The 20,824-nt window shown below is 41.3% G+C and overlaps 1 protein-coding gene across 1 annotated transcript in view; it reads left to right on the top strand.

The window, feature by feature from the left end:
- Nucleotides 1-20,824, top strand: part of ALPK1 (alpha kinase 1) — a 125,945-nt gene that overhangs the window by 81,758 nt on the left and 23,363 nt on the right. The window contains exons 5-8 of the mRNA XM_019797827.2: nt 8,243-8,441; nt 16,707-16,766; nt 17,953-18,039; nt 19,236-19,312. Of these exons, the coding sequence (XP_019653386.2) occupies nt 8,243-8,441; nt 16,707-16,766; nt 17,953-18,039; nt 19,236-19,312 (423 nt within the window). The remainder of the gene's footprint in view (nt 1-8,242; nt 8,442-16,706; nt 16,767-17,952; nt 18,040-19,235; nt 19,313-20,824) is intronic.

The raw sequence follows: 20,824 nt of genomic DNA, 5'->3' as shown, positions 1-20,824 counted from the left end.
TCCATCTTTAGCAAGAAGGAGGAAATGAGGGATGGGGAAAGGCTAACAGTCAGGCTAGCTTGGGAGGTTGCAGCTATACCTGTACTTTGGAATCACCTGGGAATATTAAAAGAAATCAATGAGTGGGTACACTTGCTGAGAATCCGATTTAACTGGTCTGGGGTGCCATCTGGACATCTGAACTTTTTAAAGTCCCCCTAGGTGATTTTAATGTGAGGCCAACATTTTCCCTTAACAATAAATATGATTGGAATTGCCAGACAAACGTGACAGAATCAGAAAGTGACAAAGGAGTCAAGAATGCTTTTTTAAAAAGTCACTATATTGATGCACCCTGGGAATTTAAAGAATCAAGCAAGAACATGAGGGAATTGATAGCATAGCAAAAAATAGTAGAGTCAGTGGATTATGTGGTTGTCCCTAAGGGGTTACAGAATTGTTGGAGTTGAGGTCCTGATAAAGGCAGCTAGAATATGAGATAAATATCAGAGAACCAAGTGGTCAAATTGAGATTCGGACTGTGCTGCCACCAAAATGGCAAGTTCTAGGGTATTTCTGACCATGGGAGTCATAGGTACCGTAGTCATAGGGACTAAGGCTGGTGTAGAACAAGATTGTTGAAAGTATGGAGGCTGTGGCAAGAGAGACCGGTGTGCTGAGCGAATCATCGTTGTGGATGTTGAAATGACCAATGATGACTGGAGTCATGGTGGCCATGGCAACCTTGAAGAGACTAAGGCATGCAGGTCCCTGGCTCCCAGGGACCATGAGATTCCACTAGGATCCTGGGTAGGTGGTTCTCTGTTTGGAAACTGCTTTCTTTTTCTTTTAAAAGATAGCCAACTCCATCTATGGTAGATTTGAGAGAGAAAGGATGAAAAACAGGGAGAGACAATTGAAATGTTATCTTTAGGTATATAAAGAAAAAGATATATAACTATTTTTCAAAAGGGCTTGAATCTGCATGTTCCACCAGTAAAACAAAGGCAGGTTGATGAAATGTTCACTGGCCTTGGGCATAAACTTTAGGAAAGTTCAAGTTTTTTTCTCTTCCTCCCTCTCCACATCAGTGGGTGGGTGAACACGGAGCATGATATGCTTGGTCTTCCATTGACCTTGAGTAGTCCAGTTCGATGGCTTCTACTCTTCGTCTGATTTATTGTTGATGTATAAATATGCAGACATCCTCACTTTTCATTTATTTATTCTGCTAATTCCTCACCTCAGGACATCTTCCCCCACTTTCCCCTGCCTTTTTCCAATCTCCCAATTTGCTATGCAGCAATAATTTCCCTTTACACTATTCCTGCCAATTGCAATGCCAGATGGCTTCAGTTCTGAGTCCCCTCACCCAGCCCCCCTAGAGAACAGCTGCCATTGTCATTGCTGCGAATGTATCCCGGCTTTGAACCCATAGCTGGGACCCAAACTTGATGCTCAGTACCGGGAGGGGCTACCACTAATGCAAGGAACCATGAAAACGGCACACAATTTTCCTTGCTGCTGTTCAGTAAAAGCCCTTAGCAAAGGCTCTTTAGCATTTTTTCAATCATCTGTGTATTGAAATCTCATTGTGGAGTTTAATTCCTTTACCACCTGACTCAGCTTTCTAGCCATGAAGTTCCCTTTGTGCCATAAACTCAATTAGAACCCCGTATTTCCATTCTGAAAACAGATGAGAAAAAACAACTGTGGGGTTATTGCACACGCGTGTGCACACACACACACACATATTTGTAAGCCTGTCTCTAGAAATCCAGCACACTCTCTTATCTACATCCACACATTTGTATCGGAACATGGTCAGTCAACAAGAAAAACACAATTTGGTGGCCATGTGGACAATCTGACAGCCTTTATGTCAGGCTGAGGGAAGACAAAGGGATAGAATTCCTGTTCGAATTTTTGATTTTTTTTCTTGAGTTATCCTATGTTGATTCCAACACTAAAATTCTGTTGCTGTGAGATTGTCTAAAAAGATCATATTTTTGAGTCTCTGTGATGGTAGGTCAGTCATAGGCCTACAAACCCCAACAAAAGAATCCTGAATCAAATTCCACGTAGACCAATATGCATTTCAAAGGCACTGCCCATGTAGGCCGTGGGTGAGGGTTTTTGTGTTGTTTTCTTTTTCTTTCTTTTTTGGGGAGTGGGGGTGGGGGAGGGACTCTCTTTCATGTTAATCTAATTGTGCATAACCCAGGCACATTTTACCACGTAGGGAAACTTTCTCTTTTCGTGTCCTTCCCTGCCACACACTCTGGCCTCCTTTCATTCCCCTCCTTCTGAAGTCAGAGTGCTCCCCGGGCGTACATTTGGGGGAGATTCCCAGGATGGTGATGTATTCTGCGTTGCTGCTGAGGAATTTACTATCCCCTCACTTGGCAGCAAATGAAAGTGGGTATTAATTTCTCAGAGTGCTGGTAGAAACGCGAGAGAGGGGCTACAAGAATGATACCCACCTAAATCTGTATGTAGTGCACAGCATGCTGCTGTTTCAAAAGAGGGAGAGGAAAGACAATGACAAGAAAGAAAAGATTCTCCTGAGTTGACTTCTCTGCATTTTGCATCGTTAGGTTTTGGAGAGAGAGGTTCGGCCTTGAGCTAGCAGAGCTAAATTATGCAGCTGTGGGGATGCCAGGTCCTCCAGAATAGGATGCTTCGTTTAGATTTTCCACAATGCTATTGAAGTGCTTATTTTCCTCCTGAAGAGACACAAACAGATGCAAACTTCTGTAAACACTTTAGAAATGAATTCAGTGAGTTTGGCCTCTCAGCAGTGCTCAATAGCTGACAGAAAAATGTCTAATTAGTGCAAGTGGAAATAATAGGGCCACTTGGATTCCTTCCATCCTCCTCCAAGTCTACTTTTCCAAGGAACTCAAAGGCCCTTTGTCTGGCAGGTCACCCTCTCTCAGGCTTTTGTGCTCCAATCTATTAAGAGTAGAAGGGGGAAAAATAGATTAGGCAATGTTCTCTGCTCAAATATATGGCGTGTTCATGCGGGATGCAGAATAGGGTGTTTGCAGCATCAGTTTACAGGTGCTCGGGGAGGGATTCCTCCAATGGCGACAGCCAAAAGCAACTCGCACGTGCTGAGAAGGCCCCCTTTCAGGAACCAGCTTTCCTTCACCAACCGCCATAAGGCCTGCTCTTTTTCCTTTTTCTTTCTCAGTTTCTAGTAACATCACTCCTCAGAGTTGGTGAAGAGAAGAAAGAGATTAAAAGAAATTAGAGGCTTAGACATTTTCTGAAATAAGCCTTAGAGATGTTATACACATGATCTATTATTTCCTTTCTACTCTATTGAAAATTCCGCTGACATGTATTTCCAGAGCCTGTCTTTTCTTGTTATTTTGTCATGCAGGAGAATGGGAATGCATGAACTGACTTCTTTTTCCTTTTTTTTTTCCCACAGTGTTCCCTGTCATTTATTAAGCACTCACCATGTGCCAGGCCCTGTGCTGAGCACTTGACTCACATTTCCTCTAATCCTGAAAAGCACTGCAAATAAATATTATCCACATTTCACAGATGAAGCCATTGAGACTCAGAGAGTTTAAGTAACTTGCCATGGCAAATAAGTGGCAGCTAGGAAACAAATTCAGATATCTGTGCTTTCACTTCAGACATTATATATTTTTTAATCTCTAGAACTTTGATTTGGATCATTTTTACATCTCCCTCCCATGTTCGTAATTCCACCTAATTTTTACTCTACCTTCTGGAACTGATGAAATACAGTTATAATAACTGTCATTTTGAGGTCAGTTTCTATTGATTTATTTTTCTCTGCAATATGGGCTTTTTTTCCATGCCTGGTAATTTTTGGCTGGATGCCAGACATTGTAAATTTCACTACGTAGGATGGTGGGCATTTGTGAGCCTATAAATATCCTTGAACTTTGTTTTGGGACTCAATCAAGTTAGGAAATTGTTTGATCTTTTTCAAGCTTGCTTCTAAACTTTTAGAGTGAGTCAAGAGCCACCTTATTCTAATTTTGTCTCACTGTTGAAGCGATGCCCGTCTGAATACTCTGCCCCATGAATGTGAACAACAAGATTTTCCTTTCTGGTTGGTGGAAACACAAGTCCTACATGAAGCCTGGGGACTGTTTCCTCAGTCCTTTCAGGTGGTGCTTTCTTCAGCTTTGGGTGGTGTCTTTCCATGCATGAGCTCTGCTGAAAACTGAAGGAACCCTTTTCAGATCTCTGGACTTCTTGCTTTGTACAGCCCTCTCTGTGAACTCTGGCCACCTTGGCCTACCCAGACTCCTAGAATCTCCATTGTCTCAAGTCAGGAAGACCACCTCACAGAAGTTTTCACTAGATTTGCAAAGTGTCTTTGCAGCTCAGTGTGAAGTTTTTCCGCTAGAATAATTTCCAGCTAATCACCAAATTTGTGGTACCAACTTTTACTGGAGAATTTCAAAACACTGGAATTAAAGGCCATCTCCTATAAAGTTTTCTCTTCTTTCCTTTACTTTTAAATACATGACAAGAACACTCTTTTCAATTTTTTTTTGGCTCTTTTAGAATTTGCTCATCATAATAAAGGATATGTTTTCCTTAGAAACTGTTTGTATTCAGTGAGTGACAAGTTTAGCCCTAGCTCCAAAGACCCAGCTTCTTATGCCCAGGTTAGGCACTGAGCAAAATCACCTTGATCAGACCATAGGGAGGAAGCAGAAGAAAAATTGATTCTTAAGACAGTTGTGTTTCTCAAGTGTTGGCCAAGGATAGGGAGAAATTGGAACTCTGTTCACTGTTGGTGGGATTGTAAAATGGGACCTTCCTCAAAAAATAAAAAATAGAATTACACTATGATCCATATATTCCACTCCTGGATATATAGCCACAATAATTGGAAGCAGGATCTTGAAGAGATATTTTCATGTGCATGTCCTTAGCAGCACTATTCACAATAGCCAACAGTTTGAAGCAACCCAAATGTCCATCAACAAATGAATGGATAGACAAAGTTTGGTATATACATACAACAGAATAATTCATCCTTAAAAAGGACGGAAATTTTGTCACATGCTACAGCATGGATGAACCTTGAGGACATTATGCTAAATGAAATAAACCAGTCACCAAAAGACAAAAACTACATGATTCCACTTACTTAGAGTACCTAGAATAATCAAATTCATAGGAATAGAAAGTAAAATGGTGATTATCAGGGGCTGGGTTGTGGTGGGGAAAGGGGAGTTGTTGTCTGATCAGTATAGATTTCCATGTTCACAAGATGGAAAAGTTCTGGAGACCTATTCCACAGCAATATACTTAACACTACTGAACGGTACACTTGAAAATGGTGAAGATGGTAAATTCTATGTTATGTGCTGTTTACCACAATAAGAAAAATTATTTTAAAAAGATACAGACATGGGTTCCTGCCTGACCCTGATCCTTTGGACTTTGTAATTTGGAAAGTCACTCAACTTCAGTTTCCTTACCTTACTTAGATGTTATAGTTACTATAAATTCAAATGGGATAGTGTATGTGAATGTTTCTCATAAACTAGATGGTGCTACAATGATGGAAACCATTTTTATCAGCTAAGGATTGAGAATCATTTCTGGAAAATAGCCTGTCACTAAGCATTTCATCCCAAGTAGGTATACGGTTACCCTAAAACTGAACTGGGGCACCTGTGAGAAGGGAGAGCAGAGCTGACCATGAAGCACACACCAAAGGGCAACTGCAAAGAGAGGGAACTCACTGTGGCTTGCTGAGGACCCTGCAAGATACGTGGTCATGAGCAGGGTGACAGCAATAGCATTGCTCTTTCCAAGCACACGTTTCAGGAAGCCTAGCAGTGGAAGAGGCTGCAAGTTCTGCAGATAACAGCTGAGGTTGCAAACCTTCCTCGCATAGGAAGGACTCTTGACCAGAGACCAGCCTTTATGAACAGAGCTGGGCATACATAAAACCATAAATTTTCCTTTCCATTTGAATTTACAGTTTATGAAGGTCAATTGACTGATTTGTTCTCATTTTAAAATATGACAATTCTCAATAGAAATTCTGAACATTTCAGTTTTAGGTTTTTTTGGTTGGAAGGAACAAAGGTTCACTCAAGCAAATTCACAAAATGGGGTGTGCATTATTATGAAAACATAATGGAACAATCAAGGAGGCCTGGAACTCTAAGAATGGCCTCTTGAAAAGGTACATTTAGATTCAGAGCCATCATTCTTCCATCTTCGGTCTGTTGTTGCTCATAAATGTGACTTAGCTACATTCTATTTTCTGCTTCTTTCTACTCTGACACCCATTCTTTCTATGTTTCTTAGTTCAGATTTGAAAGTTCATTTTTTCAAGCCAGGCCCCAGAGTCATGGGACCAGGGATCGGAGGAGTACTCTGGGGTTAGCTTTGGGTTGGTGGTGGGGTGGGGAAATGGAGTCAAGGTCCAGCAGCAAAATGCATCCCAGTTTCAAAGACAGGAACTGTGGGCAGAGCAGTTTTCTTAGAAAGGATTATAGTATATTAGGCCATGATTAACATTGGGATCTTTGCGAGGATCCAGGATTCTTTCCCTCCTGGATTCTGAGCAAACTGAGAAATGAAACAAGAATTAGGCAGACAAGAGGTTAAACATTACCTTTAATTCTGATAAAGGCTAAATTGAAAGGTATAGCTTCATATTAGAGTACAGGGGGTCTGCTAGCTGAACCCCAGAATTATGTAGACAAATGCCTTATCGAGTTAAGAAAGCATCAGTATGAAAATAGAGCGGTTATTGTGCTGGTTATTGGTAGGCATTAACTGATTAATGAACACCTATAAATATAAATGTTATGTTCTACATGCAGTGCTATAGAACAGCACACCATAATAGATATACCAAAAGTACACCAGATCAGCAATGGTAACAACACCGACTACATATTTGGTATTTACTGGCATCACTGCAAGTATCAGATAATTGATATCCAACTCCTGTCTTCCTAAAATAAAGTTGGTACAACATGGAACTTGAGCATGTGAGATTTGGACCTAGACTTCCTGTATTCAAATCTCCCCTCTTAGTCACGGGTCAGGTGACGTTGGGCATGTTACCTAAACTCTATGAGTCTCAGGTTTCCCATCTGTAAAATGGGGGTATTAATAGAACCTGCCTGTTAGGATTGTTGTAAAGAGCGAGTGAATTAGGACACATAATGCACTTAGCACTGTGCTCCGCGTCTAGTTTTACTCAGTAAGTGTTAGTACTTACGATTATGTGGTGAAGAAAGCAGTGCTTTGTGTAGTAACATTGTGCTAGGAAAATGAGCGATGCTTTCTTGGCTTCCTATGTGAACCAATATGCTCAGGAAACACTGCTTGATTTAGTTTAGCAAATGGAGAAAGTACTACAGAGTGGGAAACTCATTTATGCTGTTAGCTACATGACTTTGACTCTTGAGTGTAACACTTTGGAGACCAAAAGATGATGTTTTTCCATACAAGTTTGCCTCAATTATCTCTAATTCTCACTCTTTATGTTACACTTTCATTCCATGCCTGTTTTCTTCTTTTTCTTGTTTTATTAACTAAATATAAATTTAAAATATTGCCTAAAATTGTATATTTCTTCTTAATTAAAATGTAGGCGATGAGTGAAGCAGTGTTATGAACCAATGTGGAACGCTTTTCTAGATGCTAAGATGACTGAGATAACCAGCCAACATAACAATATGTCTAGTGTCATCTCATTTATGAGCGAGAAAAAGAGGGAGAGGAGAAAGGGGGAAGAGAGCAAGGCAAGGAACCGATTCATGTCTAAATATACACAAAACGGTAGAAGTTTCTAGAAGGATCGCTCTGAAACCATGATGAGGAAGAGTGAGAATGAGATTGGGGAGGAGGAAGGGAAAACTTAAGGTAAAGAGTCGGGAAACTAAGGGTCACTTTTCATTTTTACCTTGTGTTTGAATTTTCTAATAACAGGAAATATGCATCTATCACTTGTATTTTTAGAAATGTAGTGGGGAAAACAAAATGAAAGATTTTATCTCACAATTGAATTGGGTTTTTCCTTATTTATTTTTTCCTTTGGGTTCAGCCGCCCAATAATGTATGTTCTTCCCCTAGTTCTAGGTTTTGTTGTTCTTGTTTTGGTTAAAAACAACAACAACAACAACAACAACAAAAACCACCCAGAAGACTAAGCTTGGTCCCAAGGCGGCCTTCTTTTTCTGCGGGGCGCTGCTTCTGTCTGGTTCTTTATGTCGCATGGGTGTTCCTCCAGGCGTCCCTGAAAGCCTCCATCCTCGCCCGCGACTGTGCGACTGCTGCCGCCATTGTGTTCCTAAGCGACCGCTTCCTGTACGGGCTCGACGTCTCCGGCAAACTCCTGCAGGTCGCCAAAGGGCTCCACAAGTTGCAGCCAGCAACGCCGATTGCCCCGCAGGTGGTTATTCGCCAAGCCCGACTCTCGGTCAACTCAGGTAGGCCTCCCTCCTGCTGGCCCTGCCGGTCCCGGGCCGACCAGCCGGGGGCTCGCCTTCGCTCCGGGGCTCCTTGACTTCGCGGGAGGACGGCGGGCACCCGCGCCTGCGGGCCATCTTTTCAAGCTGCGGCTCTCCCCGCCCCCGGCCCTCCGAGGTGCCCTTCCACCCGCCTCTTGCCAGCACAAAGGCCCTGGCATAAAGGGTTTCAGAGCCAAAAGCAGTTGAGAAAATTGTGAAAGGGTGTGGAAAATACTAATTGGAGCTTTTGTCTTCTAACAAATCTGTCCTGCTGCTTTCAAACAGGGGTATCTGAATTGCTATACTTCTGACCAAGAGCCTTTAAAAAGCAGATTAAAATTCGACTATTTTCTCTTAGTTCTCCTGTCTCCTTTCTGTAGGGCCACTTGACTATGCTAACAATAGAGCTGACAAATCCACTGAAGTAATTTAAGGGTTTTTTCCGTCACCGGGAACACCGGTACAGTACCTGATTAGGCCCTAAAGTATCTTTTTTTCTTCTTCTGTCACTTTTAATGAAATGAGAAATGAGGCTGACAGTCTAACTTAGGATGTACTGTAGAGGGGGGCTGGAGGGAGAAAAGGCCTGCTATGTATTACAGTGAAGTTTACTTCTATAGAATTTTTGAATTATTTAAATTACTGATAACCATGAGGTAGAGAAATGTGTAGCCTATTATCCTCCTTTCTAAGAGTGTAAGAATAAAAGACAAAAGTAGAAGGCAGATTTGCCCTTCCTAGAAACAGGACTGGCTCCTTTTTTAAATTGATTTTAGCTGTTATTATTAAGTCTGGTCTTCAAGGGGTTAAAGTATCTTTACTTCATTTCCTTTGAAAAGGAACTGTACTGACTATACTAAATGGGACAATTGTTGGATGCAGAGAGGGACGGAGATAAAAGGACAGGAGAGAAATGGGCTTGTGGAGGTTCACTTTTCAAAAGCCCAACTTCATTCACTTTCAAGTTCTTGCAGCTGTGCATAAATTGTGTCTGTGTTTATTACTTTTCTAGAGTAACTGCGGGGACAGAGTTGAACTTGGGAAGACTTGCTTCCTTCCAATATCCCTGACTTGGGACATTTTACAATGTTTGGCGTTTATAATGTTTGGGGTATGAGGGAAACCTAACAACTAATATTCCTTTAGATCGCATTGGATGGCGATGGTGTGTGTGCATAGCACCCCGTGGGGAGAACAGAATGATGAAGGCCGGGCGCGCACAGGCAGAGTTGTAACGTTGGTTCTCCTCAATTAGAGCTTGGAACAGAGCTAATGTGGCCTATTTTATGATATACAGATTTGCTATAGTGTGACATGGAAATTGAGGTCAAGCGGAAGGCAGGCATGTTAACAGCTTTGTTTTACACAGCCAAACTGATTTTTTCACTAGTTTCGCTGTTTCTCTCATGCTTCTAACCATGATAACAAGTAAGCCTAGACATCATCATGAGCAGTGTGCTCCTCTGCTGATTCGTAGCCTGCGTCTAAGATAAAATCCTAGATCTTACTCCCCAACAGTTGGTTGTCTTTTTCTCAAAGATACTGCCAGAAGAGCCACAAGAAAACAAACACAGTCTCAGAGTTAAGTTATTTTTGTGAACTTCTCCCCCCAAACAGCTCTTTTAGTTTTTTTTAAAGATTAATTGATTTTAGAGAGAGAGAATGAGAATGCAACAGTGGGAGTGGGAAGAGAGAAAAACTCAAGCAGACTCCAGTGAGCTCGGAGTTCGATACAGGGCTCGATCTCACAACCCTGAGATCGGAACCTGAGCCGAAATCAAGTCAGACTCTCAACCTACTGTGCCACTCAGCACCACCCCCCCCAAACAACTCTTAAGCCTCCCATACACTGGATGTCTCAGAGAGAGGGGCTTGGAGCAGCGGTGGTATCCTCGTAAAGAAGGTACCGTGAGAAGGGGTCTCCATTCTCAGCATTTGGGACTGCTGGGATGGAGAAATGAGAGGACTATATGATATTATAAGGAGTAAGGAAGAGGATTAAAGGTCATATGAGGGGACAGCACAGTCCTACTGTTACCCCTTCAACTCAGCCCTTCCTGGTACCCACCCAAAACACACTCCAAAAGTGGGAGCATTCAGCATGGGATTTCAGAGGCAATAGAGGACATCCTGGGCCTGCCCAGCTCACTCTTACCTTTTAAAATTAGGAGGCAAAACCTTTTAAGCCATAATTAGAGGTAAAGGTTCAAATCTTCAGTTCTTTCACATGGAGGATTAAGCAAGTACATAATCTTCTCCTATCACATAGATATTGTGAATATTTTTTTTTAGGTGTGGAAACATAGAAAGTGTTCAAAGTTAAAACAGTAGTCTACTGCTCATGGCACTATAGCCAGAAGGGTTTACACTTGGATATGGTCCTAGGGGGAGGGACTGTCATTTTAATCCCCATGTAGGGACAAGAGACAGGTCTATGGGACTATGTGAGGAATGAAATAGTTGCACAGAGTGGGAATTCTTTGAGGTTGCACAGCTATGAGAGGTGACTGAACAGCCCCACCAGCTCAGCCAGAGAAGTGACAAGGAAGGAAGCTTGCTTTCTACCCAAGCTCTGGGGTAGAGGCCAAAAAGAATCTTCCCAAATAAATAAGAACCCCAAGACTATGCCAAACGTGTGTGAGGAGTCTGAATTTACCCTACCCACAAGGGAGGGAATTCCCCCAAATAATTAACAAAAAACTGGTTCGGGACTGACATTTTGGGGGCCCAGCAGAATATCAAGTACAGAACAATGCTCTAGAGAAACATCCACACTCCAGGGGCATAGGAATCCCACAGGAGAATAATCCGTGCTAAAGATGTCCTTGGTTAAACTGTGTCAGCAACAAAAGGAAATGAAACATGTAAGAGAAGAACAGCATGTACAACAAACAGGAACAATGGCCCTCTAAAACAACGTATAAAACTAGAACCACCTGGAAGACTCATATGGCTTAAAAAATAGTATGCTTAAGGAACAGAACACAACAGGAAAAGAAAATGAATTTACCCTTTGAAAAAGAACTAAAGAGAATTTTCAGGAATTTAAAAATATAGATGGCTCAGTGGGTTAAGTGGCTGACTCTTGGTTTTGGCTCAAGTCATGATCTCAGGGTCATGAGATTGAGCCCCTTGTCCAGCCCCGTGCCCAGCATGGAGTCTGCTTGAGATTCTCTCTCTTCCTTTCACTCTGCCCCTCTCCACACTCACATGCATGCACGCTCTCTAAAATAAATAAATAAGTCTTTAAAAAAAATTTAAAAATACAGCAATTGAAATTAAAAAGCAGCGTTGTGGTCAGAAAGTTTAGTAATTGATAGGGATTTGCTTACAAAGCAAGCTCAGCATCTAAGTTCCTCTTTTGTACATACAGGCTACAAGAATGTAATCACATGATGAAGGCTAGAGAGAGCCAAAAACCTAGCAGCTCTCCCAAGCTGGTGGCTAAGCTTTTCGAATTTCAAGTGCCTATAAGGACACCAACTGCCAAAGAAACTGTTTGCTTAAACTGAGGTGAATACAATAAAATAGAAATTATTAGTAAAATGAAATAAAAACAAAAAAGATAAAACTATAAGTCCAAAGTATTTCTCATTAGATTGAAGAGTCATAAAATCACTTTGGCAAAAGATATAAAAATTACCAAATGCTTATTCTCCATTTTTCACTTAATCTCATCTCAGACCGGTGATAAAAAGTCACAAATAGCTGGCTCAGTCGGAAGACTCTTAATCTTGGGGTTGTGAGTTCAAGCCCCATGTTGGGTTTAGAGATTACTTAAATAAATAAAACTTTTTTTAAAAAAAAGTCTCATTATAGCAGTGCTTCCCAAACTTCAATGAACCACATGAAGATCTTGTTAAAAAATGCAGATCCAGGGCACCTAGGTGGCTCAGTCATTTGCACATGGGAAATCTTGATTTCTGCTCAGGTCATGATCTCAGGGTCTTAGGATGGAGACCTACATCAGGCTCCATGCTCCACAGGGAGTCTGCTTGAGGATTCTCTCCCTCTCCCTTTGCCCTCCCTCCAAATTGTGCATGCATGCACTCTCTCTCTAAAATACATAAATCTTTTTAAAAATATGCAGATCTTAATTTAGTAGGTATGTGTCAGGGCCTCAGATTCTGCATTTCTAACCAGCTCCCAGACAACACTGATGCTGCTGTTCTCCAAACCTCACTTGACTAGCAAAGGACTACCTGGGGACGCCTGGGTAGCTCAGTTAGTTAAGCGTCTGACTCTTGATTTCAGCTCAGATCCTGATCTCAGGGTTGTGGAATCAAGCTCCAAGTGGAGACCCTCCACTCAGTGCAGAGTCTGCTTGTCCCTCTCCCTCCACCCCTCTCACTGCTCACGAACTCTATCTCTCGCTCTTTCTCTGAAATGAATAGATAAATAGTAAAACCTTTTTAAGAAGGAAGGAAGGGAGGGAGGGAGGGAGGAAGAGAGGGCATGCCTGGGTGGCTCAGTCGATTAAGTATCTCCTTTTGACTCAGGTCGTGATCCCGTGGTCCTGGGATCGAGCCCCATGTGGGGCTCCCTGCTCAACGGGGAGCCTGCTTCTCCCTCTGCCTGTCCTCCCCTCACTTGTGCTCTTTCATGTGTGGGCTCAGTTGCTCTCTCAAATAGATAAATAAAATCTTTAAAAATAAATAATTTTTTTAAAAGACTATCCAAAGATTCTAAATATGTGCCTACCTGTTACAGCTTAGTGGTAACAACCTTCCAAGAAAGATAAATTTCCTGGGGCAGTTTCTCAGGTGTTCCTACCCCCTAACTAACCTACCTGAAATGCATTCCTGCAGCAGATATAACAGCAGGAGAGAAAGTGATGGAACTGGAAATTATATTTAAGGAAAATACTGAGAATGAAGCATCTAGAGTAAGGTAGATGAAAATATGAAAGAGGAATTTTAAAACTTGGAGAATAGAATGAAAAAAGCACATAAGCATAATAGGACTTCTGAGAGGACTGACTGGAATTGGAGAAAAACATGTCTTTGCATTGAAGAGATGGACGCAACCTTGAGCTAACTTCTTTTTTTTTTAATCATCTAGACATAATGTGGTAAAACTACAGAAACTCAAACATTGAGAAAATCTTGAAACCGAGAGAAAAGACAGATTATAGATATGGGAACTATATTTAGACTGACAAAAAAGCATTTTATCAGGAACAACAGAGTCCAAAAAGCAGTGGAATCTACAAAAAGAGAGAGAGAGAGAGAGAGAGAGGAAATAGCTTTCAACCTAGAATTTTATACTTAGCAAAGTCATCATTCAAAAGTGAAGACAAAATAGACATTTTTAGACAAAGACTAAAAATATTTATTATTCTCAAGACATCTCTCTCCCTGTTTCTCTCTCTCTCACACACACACACACCCATACACATTAAAGAATTGTTTTGTTCAGGGAGATGTTGAATCTATAAAGGAGTAGGAGATTCAAAAAGCAATGATAAATAAAGAATAAGTAAATGCACAGGTCAAACTAATTAAGATAAAAATAAAAGGAAATTATATGGTAGTATCACTTACATAATTTATCAGATGCAAAAATCTTATAATATTATCAAATTGACCAGCATTGTATTAAATTAATAATAATACACTATAGTCAAGGAAGACTTATTCCAGGCATATAAGGATGGTTAAATATTTAAAAGTTGCTTCATTCAGGGGAACCTGGCTGGCTCAGTTGGTAGAGCATGTGACTCTTGATCTCGGGGTCATGAGTTCAAGCTTGTGTGTAGAGCTTACTAAATAATAATAATAATAATGCAATAACTGGCTCATGTTCACCTAAGATGTGAGAGGTGTTTTATAAAATTTTCAACCCATTTAGGTTAAAAATACAAACTAGGGTTAGAGATGTTCCTGGTTAGGTTCCAGTGAGGAGATGGAAGCAACACAGTAATTTGCATAAGGAACATTTAATATAAAGAGTTATGAACTATATCAGAGGATTAATGAGCAACTACTATTAAGTAGTAAAGAGAACTCTAAAGAATACAGGAGAAGCAGTTATAAGGAGCAGCCGCTATCCCTTGTACTGAAGTAGAGCATATAAGAAGAAGCTCCCAACCCCACAGCCAGGCACACCAGAACCGCGCCCCAGACCTTGTTGGAGAAGGCACAGCCATGGCTTATGGGATGGCAGAGAAGTCAAGGAGGTCCCATGCCCAGAATTCACCGGAAATCCACCTTCTTGGGTGCTGGGAGAAGCCATTGTCTGAGAGGCGCCTTGGAACTCACCACAAAGCCACCTTTATGGAATGCCAGGAGGAAACATTCGTGGGGAAGTCCCTCCCTGGCAGCACTGCACTGCAGAGTCACCCGAGAGGATGCTGCAGGACACTGCTGACCGCTGGGTGCTGCTGACCTCTGCACACTGAGGAGCCAAGTGTTGGAGAAGCCATCTGCGTTGTAGAAGGAAGGGCACAGGACAAGCCAGGAACACTGCAGGAGGCAGGCATTGGAGAAGCTACATGTGCTGCAGGAGCCTGGCAGGCATTGCACACTGAATCAGGAAGAGAAGCAGCCTCCGCTTGCATTGTCTCTCCACACCCTTCATGACAAAGCTGGCAAAGGAGAAATATTTACAAGGTCCATTCCCATGATTGCAAAGCAGGCAATGAAGGGTGAATTTGGAGCTGAAAGGCAATAGGCTGATAGCTGCACAAGAGGAGACTTCTTAACCTGAAAAAGGGAAGCAATTGAAAACCTTGGCAAAACTGCTGATGAAAAATTAGTAATATTCCTTTTAAAATCAAGAAAAGAAAAAAAATGTATCTTGTTATCACTCCTATTTGATACTGACCTGGAAGTCCTCCCAATGCAATAAAAAAAGAAAAAGAAGTAAGAGATATAAAGATTAGAGATGAATAAACACAATTATCAGGATTTGTAGATGGTACGAATGCCCACATAGAAAACTTCAGGAAATACCCAGATTATTAGAATTAAGACATTCAGCAAGTTTGATGAATATAAATCAATATATTTAAAAAATACCCATCCTTAGATATCAGCAAAACCTAATTAGAGGGGCACCTGGGTGGCTCAGTTGGTTAAGCATCCAACTTTTGATTTCGGCTCAGGTTGTAATCTCAGGGTCCTGGTACCAAGTCCCACATGGGGCTCCCCACTCAGTGGGGAGTTGGCTGGAGATTCTCTCTCCCTGTCCCTCTGTGCCTTCCCCTGCTCATGTGTGCACTGTCTCTCTCTATCAAATAAAAAATAAATCCTAAAAAAAAAAACCTAATTAGAAAATATAACTTTTAAGAAGAAAGATACCTTTGGTAAAATTCATTTACATAAGTATTTCATGTTACTGCTCTCTTTCTAAACACATTGGTATGAATAAATTTTAATCAGACCCTAGCTCATGATTTCAGAATGTGCTTTTCTTTTTTTTCTTCCCTCATTTCTTTCCTTCCCTCATTTCTTTCCTTTCTTTCTTTCTTTCTTTCTTTCTTTCTTTCTTTCTTTCTTTCTTTCATAGTCCTGTTCACAAAAGAAGACATAATGTTTTACAAGGGTTTGTCCTTACTTCTCAAGCCTTATTCTATATGAATGAATATATATATATGTGTGTGTGTGTGTGTGTGTGTGTGTGTGTGTGTAAATCTAACTGCCATTTCAGATACTGTACAACTTCCCACTTTACCGGTTNAGAAGACATAATGTTTTACAAGGGTTTGTCCTTACTTCTCAAGCCTTATTCTATATGAATGAATATATATATATGTGTGTGTGTGTGTGTGTGTGTGTGTGTGTGTGTAAATCTAACTGCCATTTCAGATACTGTACAACTTCCCACTTTACCGGTTCCTGGAAATGTCATCTTTTCTGTTCACTTTTGTGTATGATGTAGTTATTGATTTTAAATTTTATTTTTTTTAAGATTTATTTATTTATTTGCAGGAGAGAGAGGGCAGAGGAGAGGGGAGGGGTGGAGGGAGAGGGAGAATCTCAAGCAGACTCCCTGCTGAGCAGAGAGACTGACGTGGGGCTCGATCTCACAACCCTGAGATCATGACCTAAGCCGAAATCAAGAGTCCATCACTTAACCGACTGAGCCACCCAGGCGCCCCTGACTCTAAATTTTAAAATAGAATGTTTCCGAGAAAGGTTATGTTCCCTGTTATAATGTGTTAATCTTAAAGCATAAACTACTAGTAGTATTGAAGGCACGTGTTCAGAACTAATTGTGTAGCATTTGGCTGCTTCTTTTCAGGGAAACTTTTAAAAGCAGAGTATATCCTGAGCAGTCTAATAAGCAACAACGGAGCAACAGGTAAGGTGCTTTCATATCTTCACAACGACCTTCACCTGCAGTATCTACTGGAGTTCTAGTTTAAAAGCAACTGAATGACCTAATAGTTACTCTACACTAGACGTCTCCAGAACTCCCTGAAATTTGAGTAGCAAATCATTCAAACCTTCAGATATCTTGTCTGAATTTCTGGACATTAAAGTCAATAAGTTTCCCAGTAAATTGAACACAATTTCCAGGAGATTTTTAATCCCAGTGTGCTTGGATCCAAGGTTCCCAAGCTCCTTGAAACTTGTAGACATTTCCAGTGGGGAGGCAGTTTGGAATACAGATATTGACCATACACCCCTCATTTATGGCTACCATCACTAACCTATGATATGCACACATCCCATCTTCCATACCACACACACACACACACACACACACACACACACACACATGCTGGGATTAGAAGCTCAGGAGAATAGAGAACATGATGTGACACAGAATCAAGGAGGATGTGATAATGAATTTGACTCTATTTTTGGTGTTTGACCACTGACACTTTTCAGGCCCCAGCCTTCCCCCATCCACATTTTCCCATAACTGGACAGGCTGGCGGGGGGTGGGGGTTGGTTTGGTTTAAACTCACTAATCAATAAATTGAGCATACCTTGTGGGAGACTTTACCCCAGCCCCAGACCCCAATCACAATAAAAACCAAAGCCACTCACCACTCTTCACTCATGTCAAATGGACCAGCTTGGGTGCCTGCCTACTCTCCTCAGAAAGCCTCATTACATGAGTACTAAATCTTTTCATACCTTCTTGGTGTGCACGTGCAGTCATCAGTCTCGACCTCCAAGCCAATTTTGGGTGGACCGGAAGGAGGAGCTGTTCTCCTCAGGAACCAGAGGGAAGCGGGTCCCAGGCAGAGGTAACAGCAAGACACAGCTCCCATGATAAGGAACACAAATGAAGTCGGTGCGGCAGGACATAGTCAGTTGGGAGAGGCGGAGACCAGACAGGAGTTCATTTCTGTGAAGCCTTGTAGGTTACAGCAAGGAGTTGGGACCTTTCCCTAAATGTAGAGAAAAGATCATCTCTTGAATCTGGATCACATGTGCTCATGAAGACTTCTGTAAAAATGGTTTCATTTCACCAGGCTATTTCCTTGACAATTCAAAGCTAAAGCCACTTTGCTTTTTTCCCTCTTTTGTTGTAGGTACCTGGCTATATAGAAATGAAAGCGACAAGGTCCTGGTGCAGTCAGTCTGCATACAGATCAGAGGGCAAATTCTGCAAAAGCTAGGTACGGTCATCAAACATTCGTGCCTCTCAGGGCTCATTTACAAAGTCTGGCTGCGAGATTTTACCGTGGGATTTTCTTATTATATCTGGTTACAATTACTAATCCCCACTTCACTGAGTTTCCTCATCAAAAAGAAAATGGCATTTAAGATCCCAGGAGTGTTATGAACATGAATAGAACAAAATATTTTCTGTCGAGTTTTGTTAAAGAAATATACAGTTGTACAGTGTGATGTTAACCCTAGGGTCCTCGGTATTATTTCTGGCTTCTAACTTTCAGTTGTACAGGACTCCATGTGCTAGAGTGACACCTTATTCTACCCCACCCCAACACCTTACCCATTCATTCCTCAGAGGGCATTTCTGAGTTTGTCAAACAAAATTTATAGAATGCTAACTGTGCTTTAAACTGCATGGCCCCACCCCTGCTGTTTCCATCCCAGCAAGCCTGAGTGCTCTGCCAGCAGTCCAGGAGAGGGCTCCTAGCACTGTCCCCAGATCAGGGCAACCTGAACACTGGGGGTGGGGGTGGGGGTTCCCAAGGAGGGGTCCTGAGGAGGGAGGAACACAGGGCAGAGGCTTTGCTGTAGGTTGGAGGGAGGAGGGGGGAGATATGCTGAGAGGGAGGAAGGAGCCCCTGGGACCCCTGGGGCCCCTGAGGCCCTTCCCTCACCTGAACACTGAAGACTTTAAAAAACAACGAAAAAGCACTGGGTATTATATAAGACTGATGAATCACAGGCCTGTACCTCTGAAACCAATAATGTATTATATGTTAATTAATTGAATTTAAATTAATTTTTTTTAAAAAAAGGAAGAATAAAAAGGAGCTGTAGGTGCTCAAATAAATAAATATGCAAACTAAAGTGTTTGAAAAATTTTAACATAGAATGGTAATTAGTATTCTTGTAAATAATGGAGTTAATTATTTTTATATTCATATATATTACATATGATGTACAATAATTCTTACTGTTTCTCTGTGAAAGGGAGGAATTATCTCTCTTAAACCAACTGGAAAAATAGGTTGCTGTTTTTCCAGCAGATTTCTGTCTGCTGATTGCTGTCAATATAATTCAACCCTAAAATTTCCTACAAGGAGCCAGTGAATCTTCTTTCTGTATTAGTTTGCAAAGGTATTTTCTAACACAATACACAGACTCTAGCGGTGTGTCCTGTCTCCCCCTGTTTTTCCAGGGATGTGGTACGAAGCGGCAGAGCTAATCTGGACCTCCATCATAGGGTACCTGACACTTCCGCAGCCAGATAGAAAGGTGGTGTATCTAGTGCTTTTTTTTTTTCCCTTTCCTACATTTGTCTTTGGATGATTATCTCCTTATGGCACAATTCAGTGTATCATTTGTCAAGTTTATTGGTTCTATTTTTATCTATTCTGCCTGGGCATAGGACCAGGAACATTTGGTAACTTCCTCTTGTATCTTGCCCCGTCCCCACTCACAGCTAGTTTCCTGGCATGTAGTTAGTGTTTTGGCATTCATTTCTAACTATCTATTTATGAATTTATTTTTTGGATCCATTCATCTATTTATTTGATTACAGATTTAGCCTTTACATGATTCCACAGGTTGAGATGGCCAAGTTGCTTATATGTAAAGTCGTTTTCCTTGAGTCGAGTGGGCAGGCTTCAATTAATTGTTTCTGGGGCATCTTTATCCAAGAAATTGAGAGGCAGCATTCGCTTTCCTACTTGATGTTTTCATTCTCTGTACCTCTGCGGGAATATTCTCCTTGTTAAGTGGAACACTGTGTTATCTCATTTCCCTGAGCTGTGTCAGCAGTGCCACTGCCTGCAATCCGTTTACGACACAGAATGGGACACAAGGACTCTTGCTTGAGCCAATTCTTCAGGCNTCTTCAGGCCTAGCAGTACAGGGAAATTAGTGTTGACAGTCCAGTAAATCCCAACTAAGAAATAGTTGTGTTTACATTAGGACTGTGTCCTCAGGATGTGATGATCTTTCAAGCCCTGTGGCATCTGGTTTAGAAGTATTTCCACTGTCAGAATAGCAATCACAATTAGAATAAGAAGGGGCAGTGCAATAGTTCATATGGAGGACTGATCGTTGCCTTTAAGCCTTGAGATGAGAGCGGTAATTGACCATAAATTCCTAATCTGTGTTTTTTGTTTGTTGTTTTTTACAGGGTATTTCCACATCACTAGGTATACTGGCAGACATCTTTGTTTCCATGAGCAAAAAAGATTATAAAGTTTAAAAACAATCCACAGATTAACTTGGTAATTATCACACGTCAAAACCACAGTGCAGAGTGGTATCACCTTACAAAACTGCCAGCGTTTTTGGTGATTGGTACATCAATCTCGTTCTCTCTCCAGGAGTCAGGGAGCACAAGTGTCTCCCCTTTTCGGGTAACATAAACAATCCTGGGCACAATTCCTGTGTTGTCCTATTTGGCTTTATTATCTTAGCACCTAGCACAGTACCAGACATACAAGGGTACTAACAAAAAAAAAAAAAAGAGACAAGTGAATGAATGAATGAATACCATCGAGGTGATAAATGCTTTGAATCCCACTCATTTCCTTTCAAATCATCACAAAAATCCATTTCCACACTTGGGCTACCTCAGTGATAAGGCAAAGGGGTAACAATTTTTAAGATTTTATTTTTTTAAGTAAGCTCTACACCCAACATGGGGCTCGAAATGACAACCCTGAGATCAAGAGTTGCATGCTTTACTGACTGAGCCAGCCAGGTGCCCCAAAAGGGTAACAATTTTAAAACTTTAATTACCTTCTCTTCAAC

The sequence above is a fragment of the Ailuropoda melanoleuca genome, chromosome 11, assembly GCF_002007445.2.
Source record: "Ailuropoda melanoleuca isolate Jingjing chromosome 11, ASM200744v2, whole genome shotgun sequence".
Taxonomy (NCBI): Eukaryota; Metazoa; Chordata; class Mammalia; order Carnivora; family Ursidae; genus Ailuropoda; species Ailuropoda melanoleuca.
Note: the sequence above shows the minus strand (reverse complement) of the source record. Positions and strands in the feature narration are given on the sequence as shown.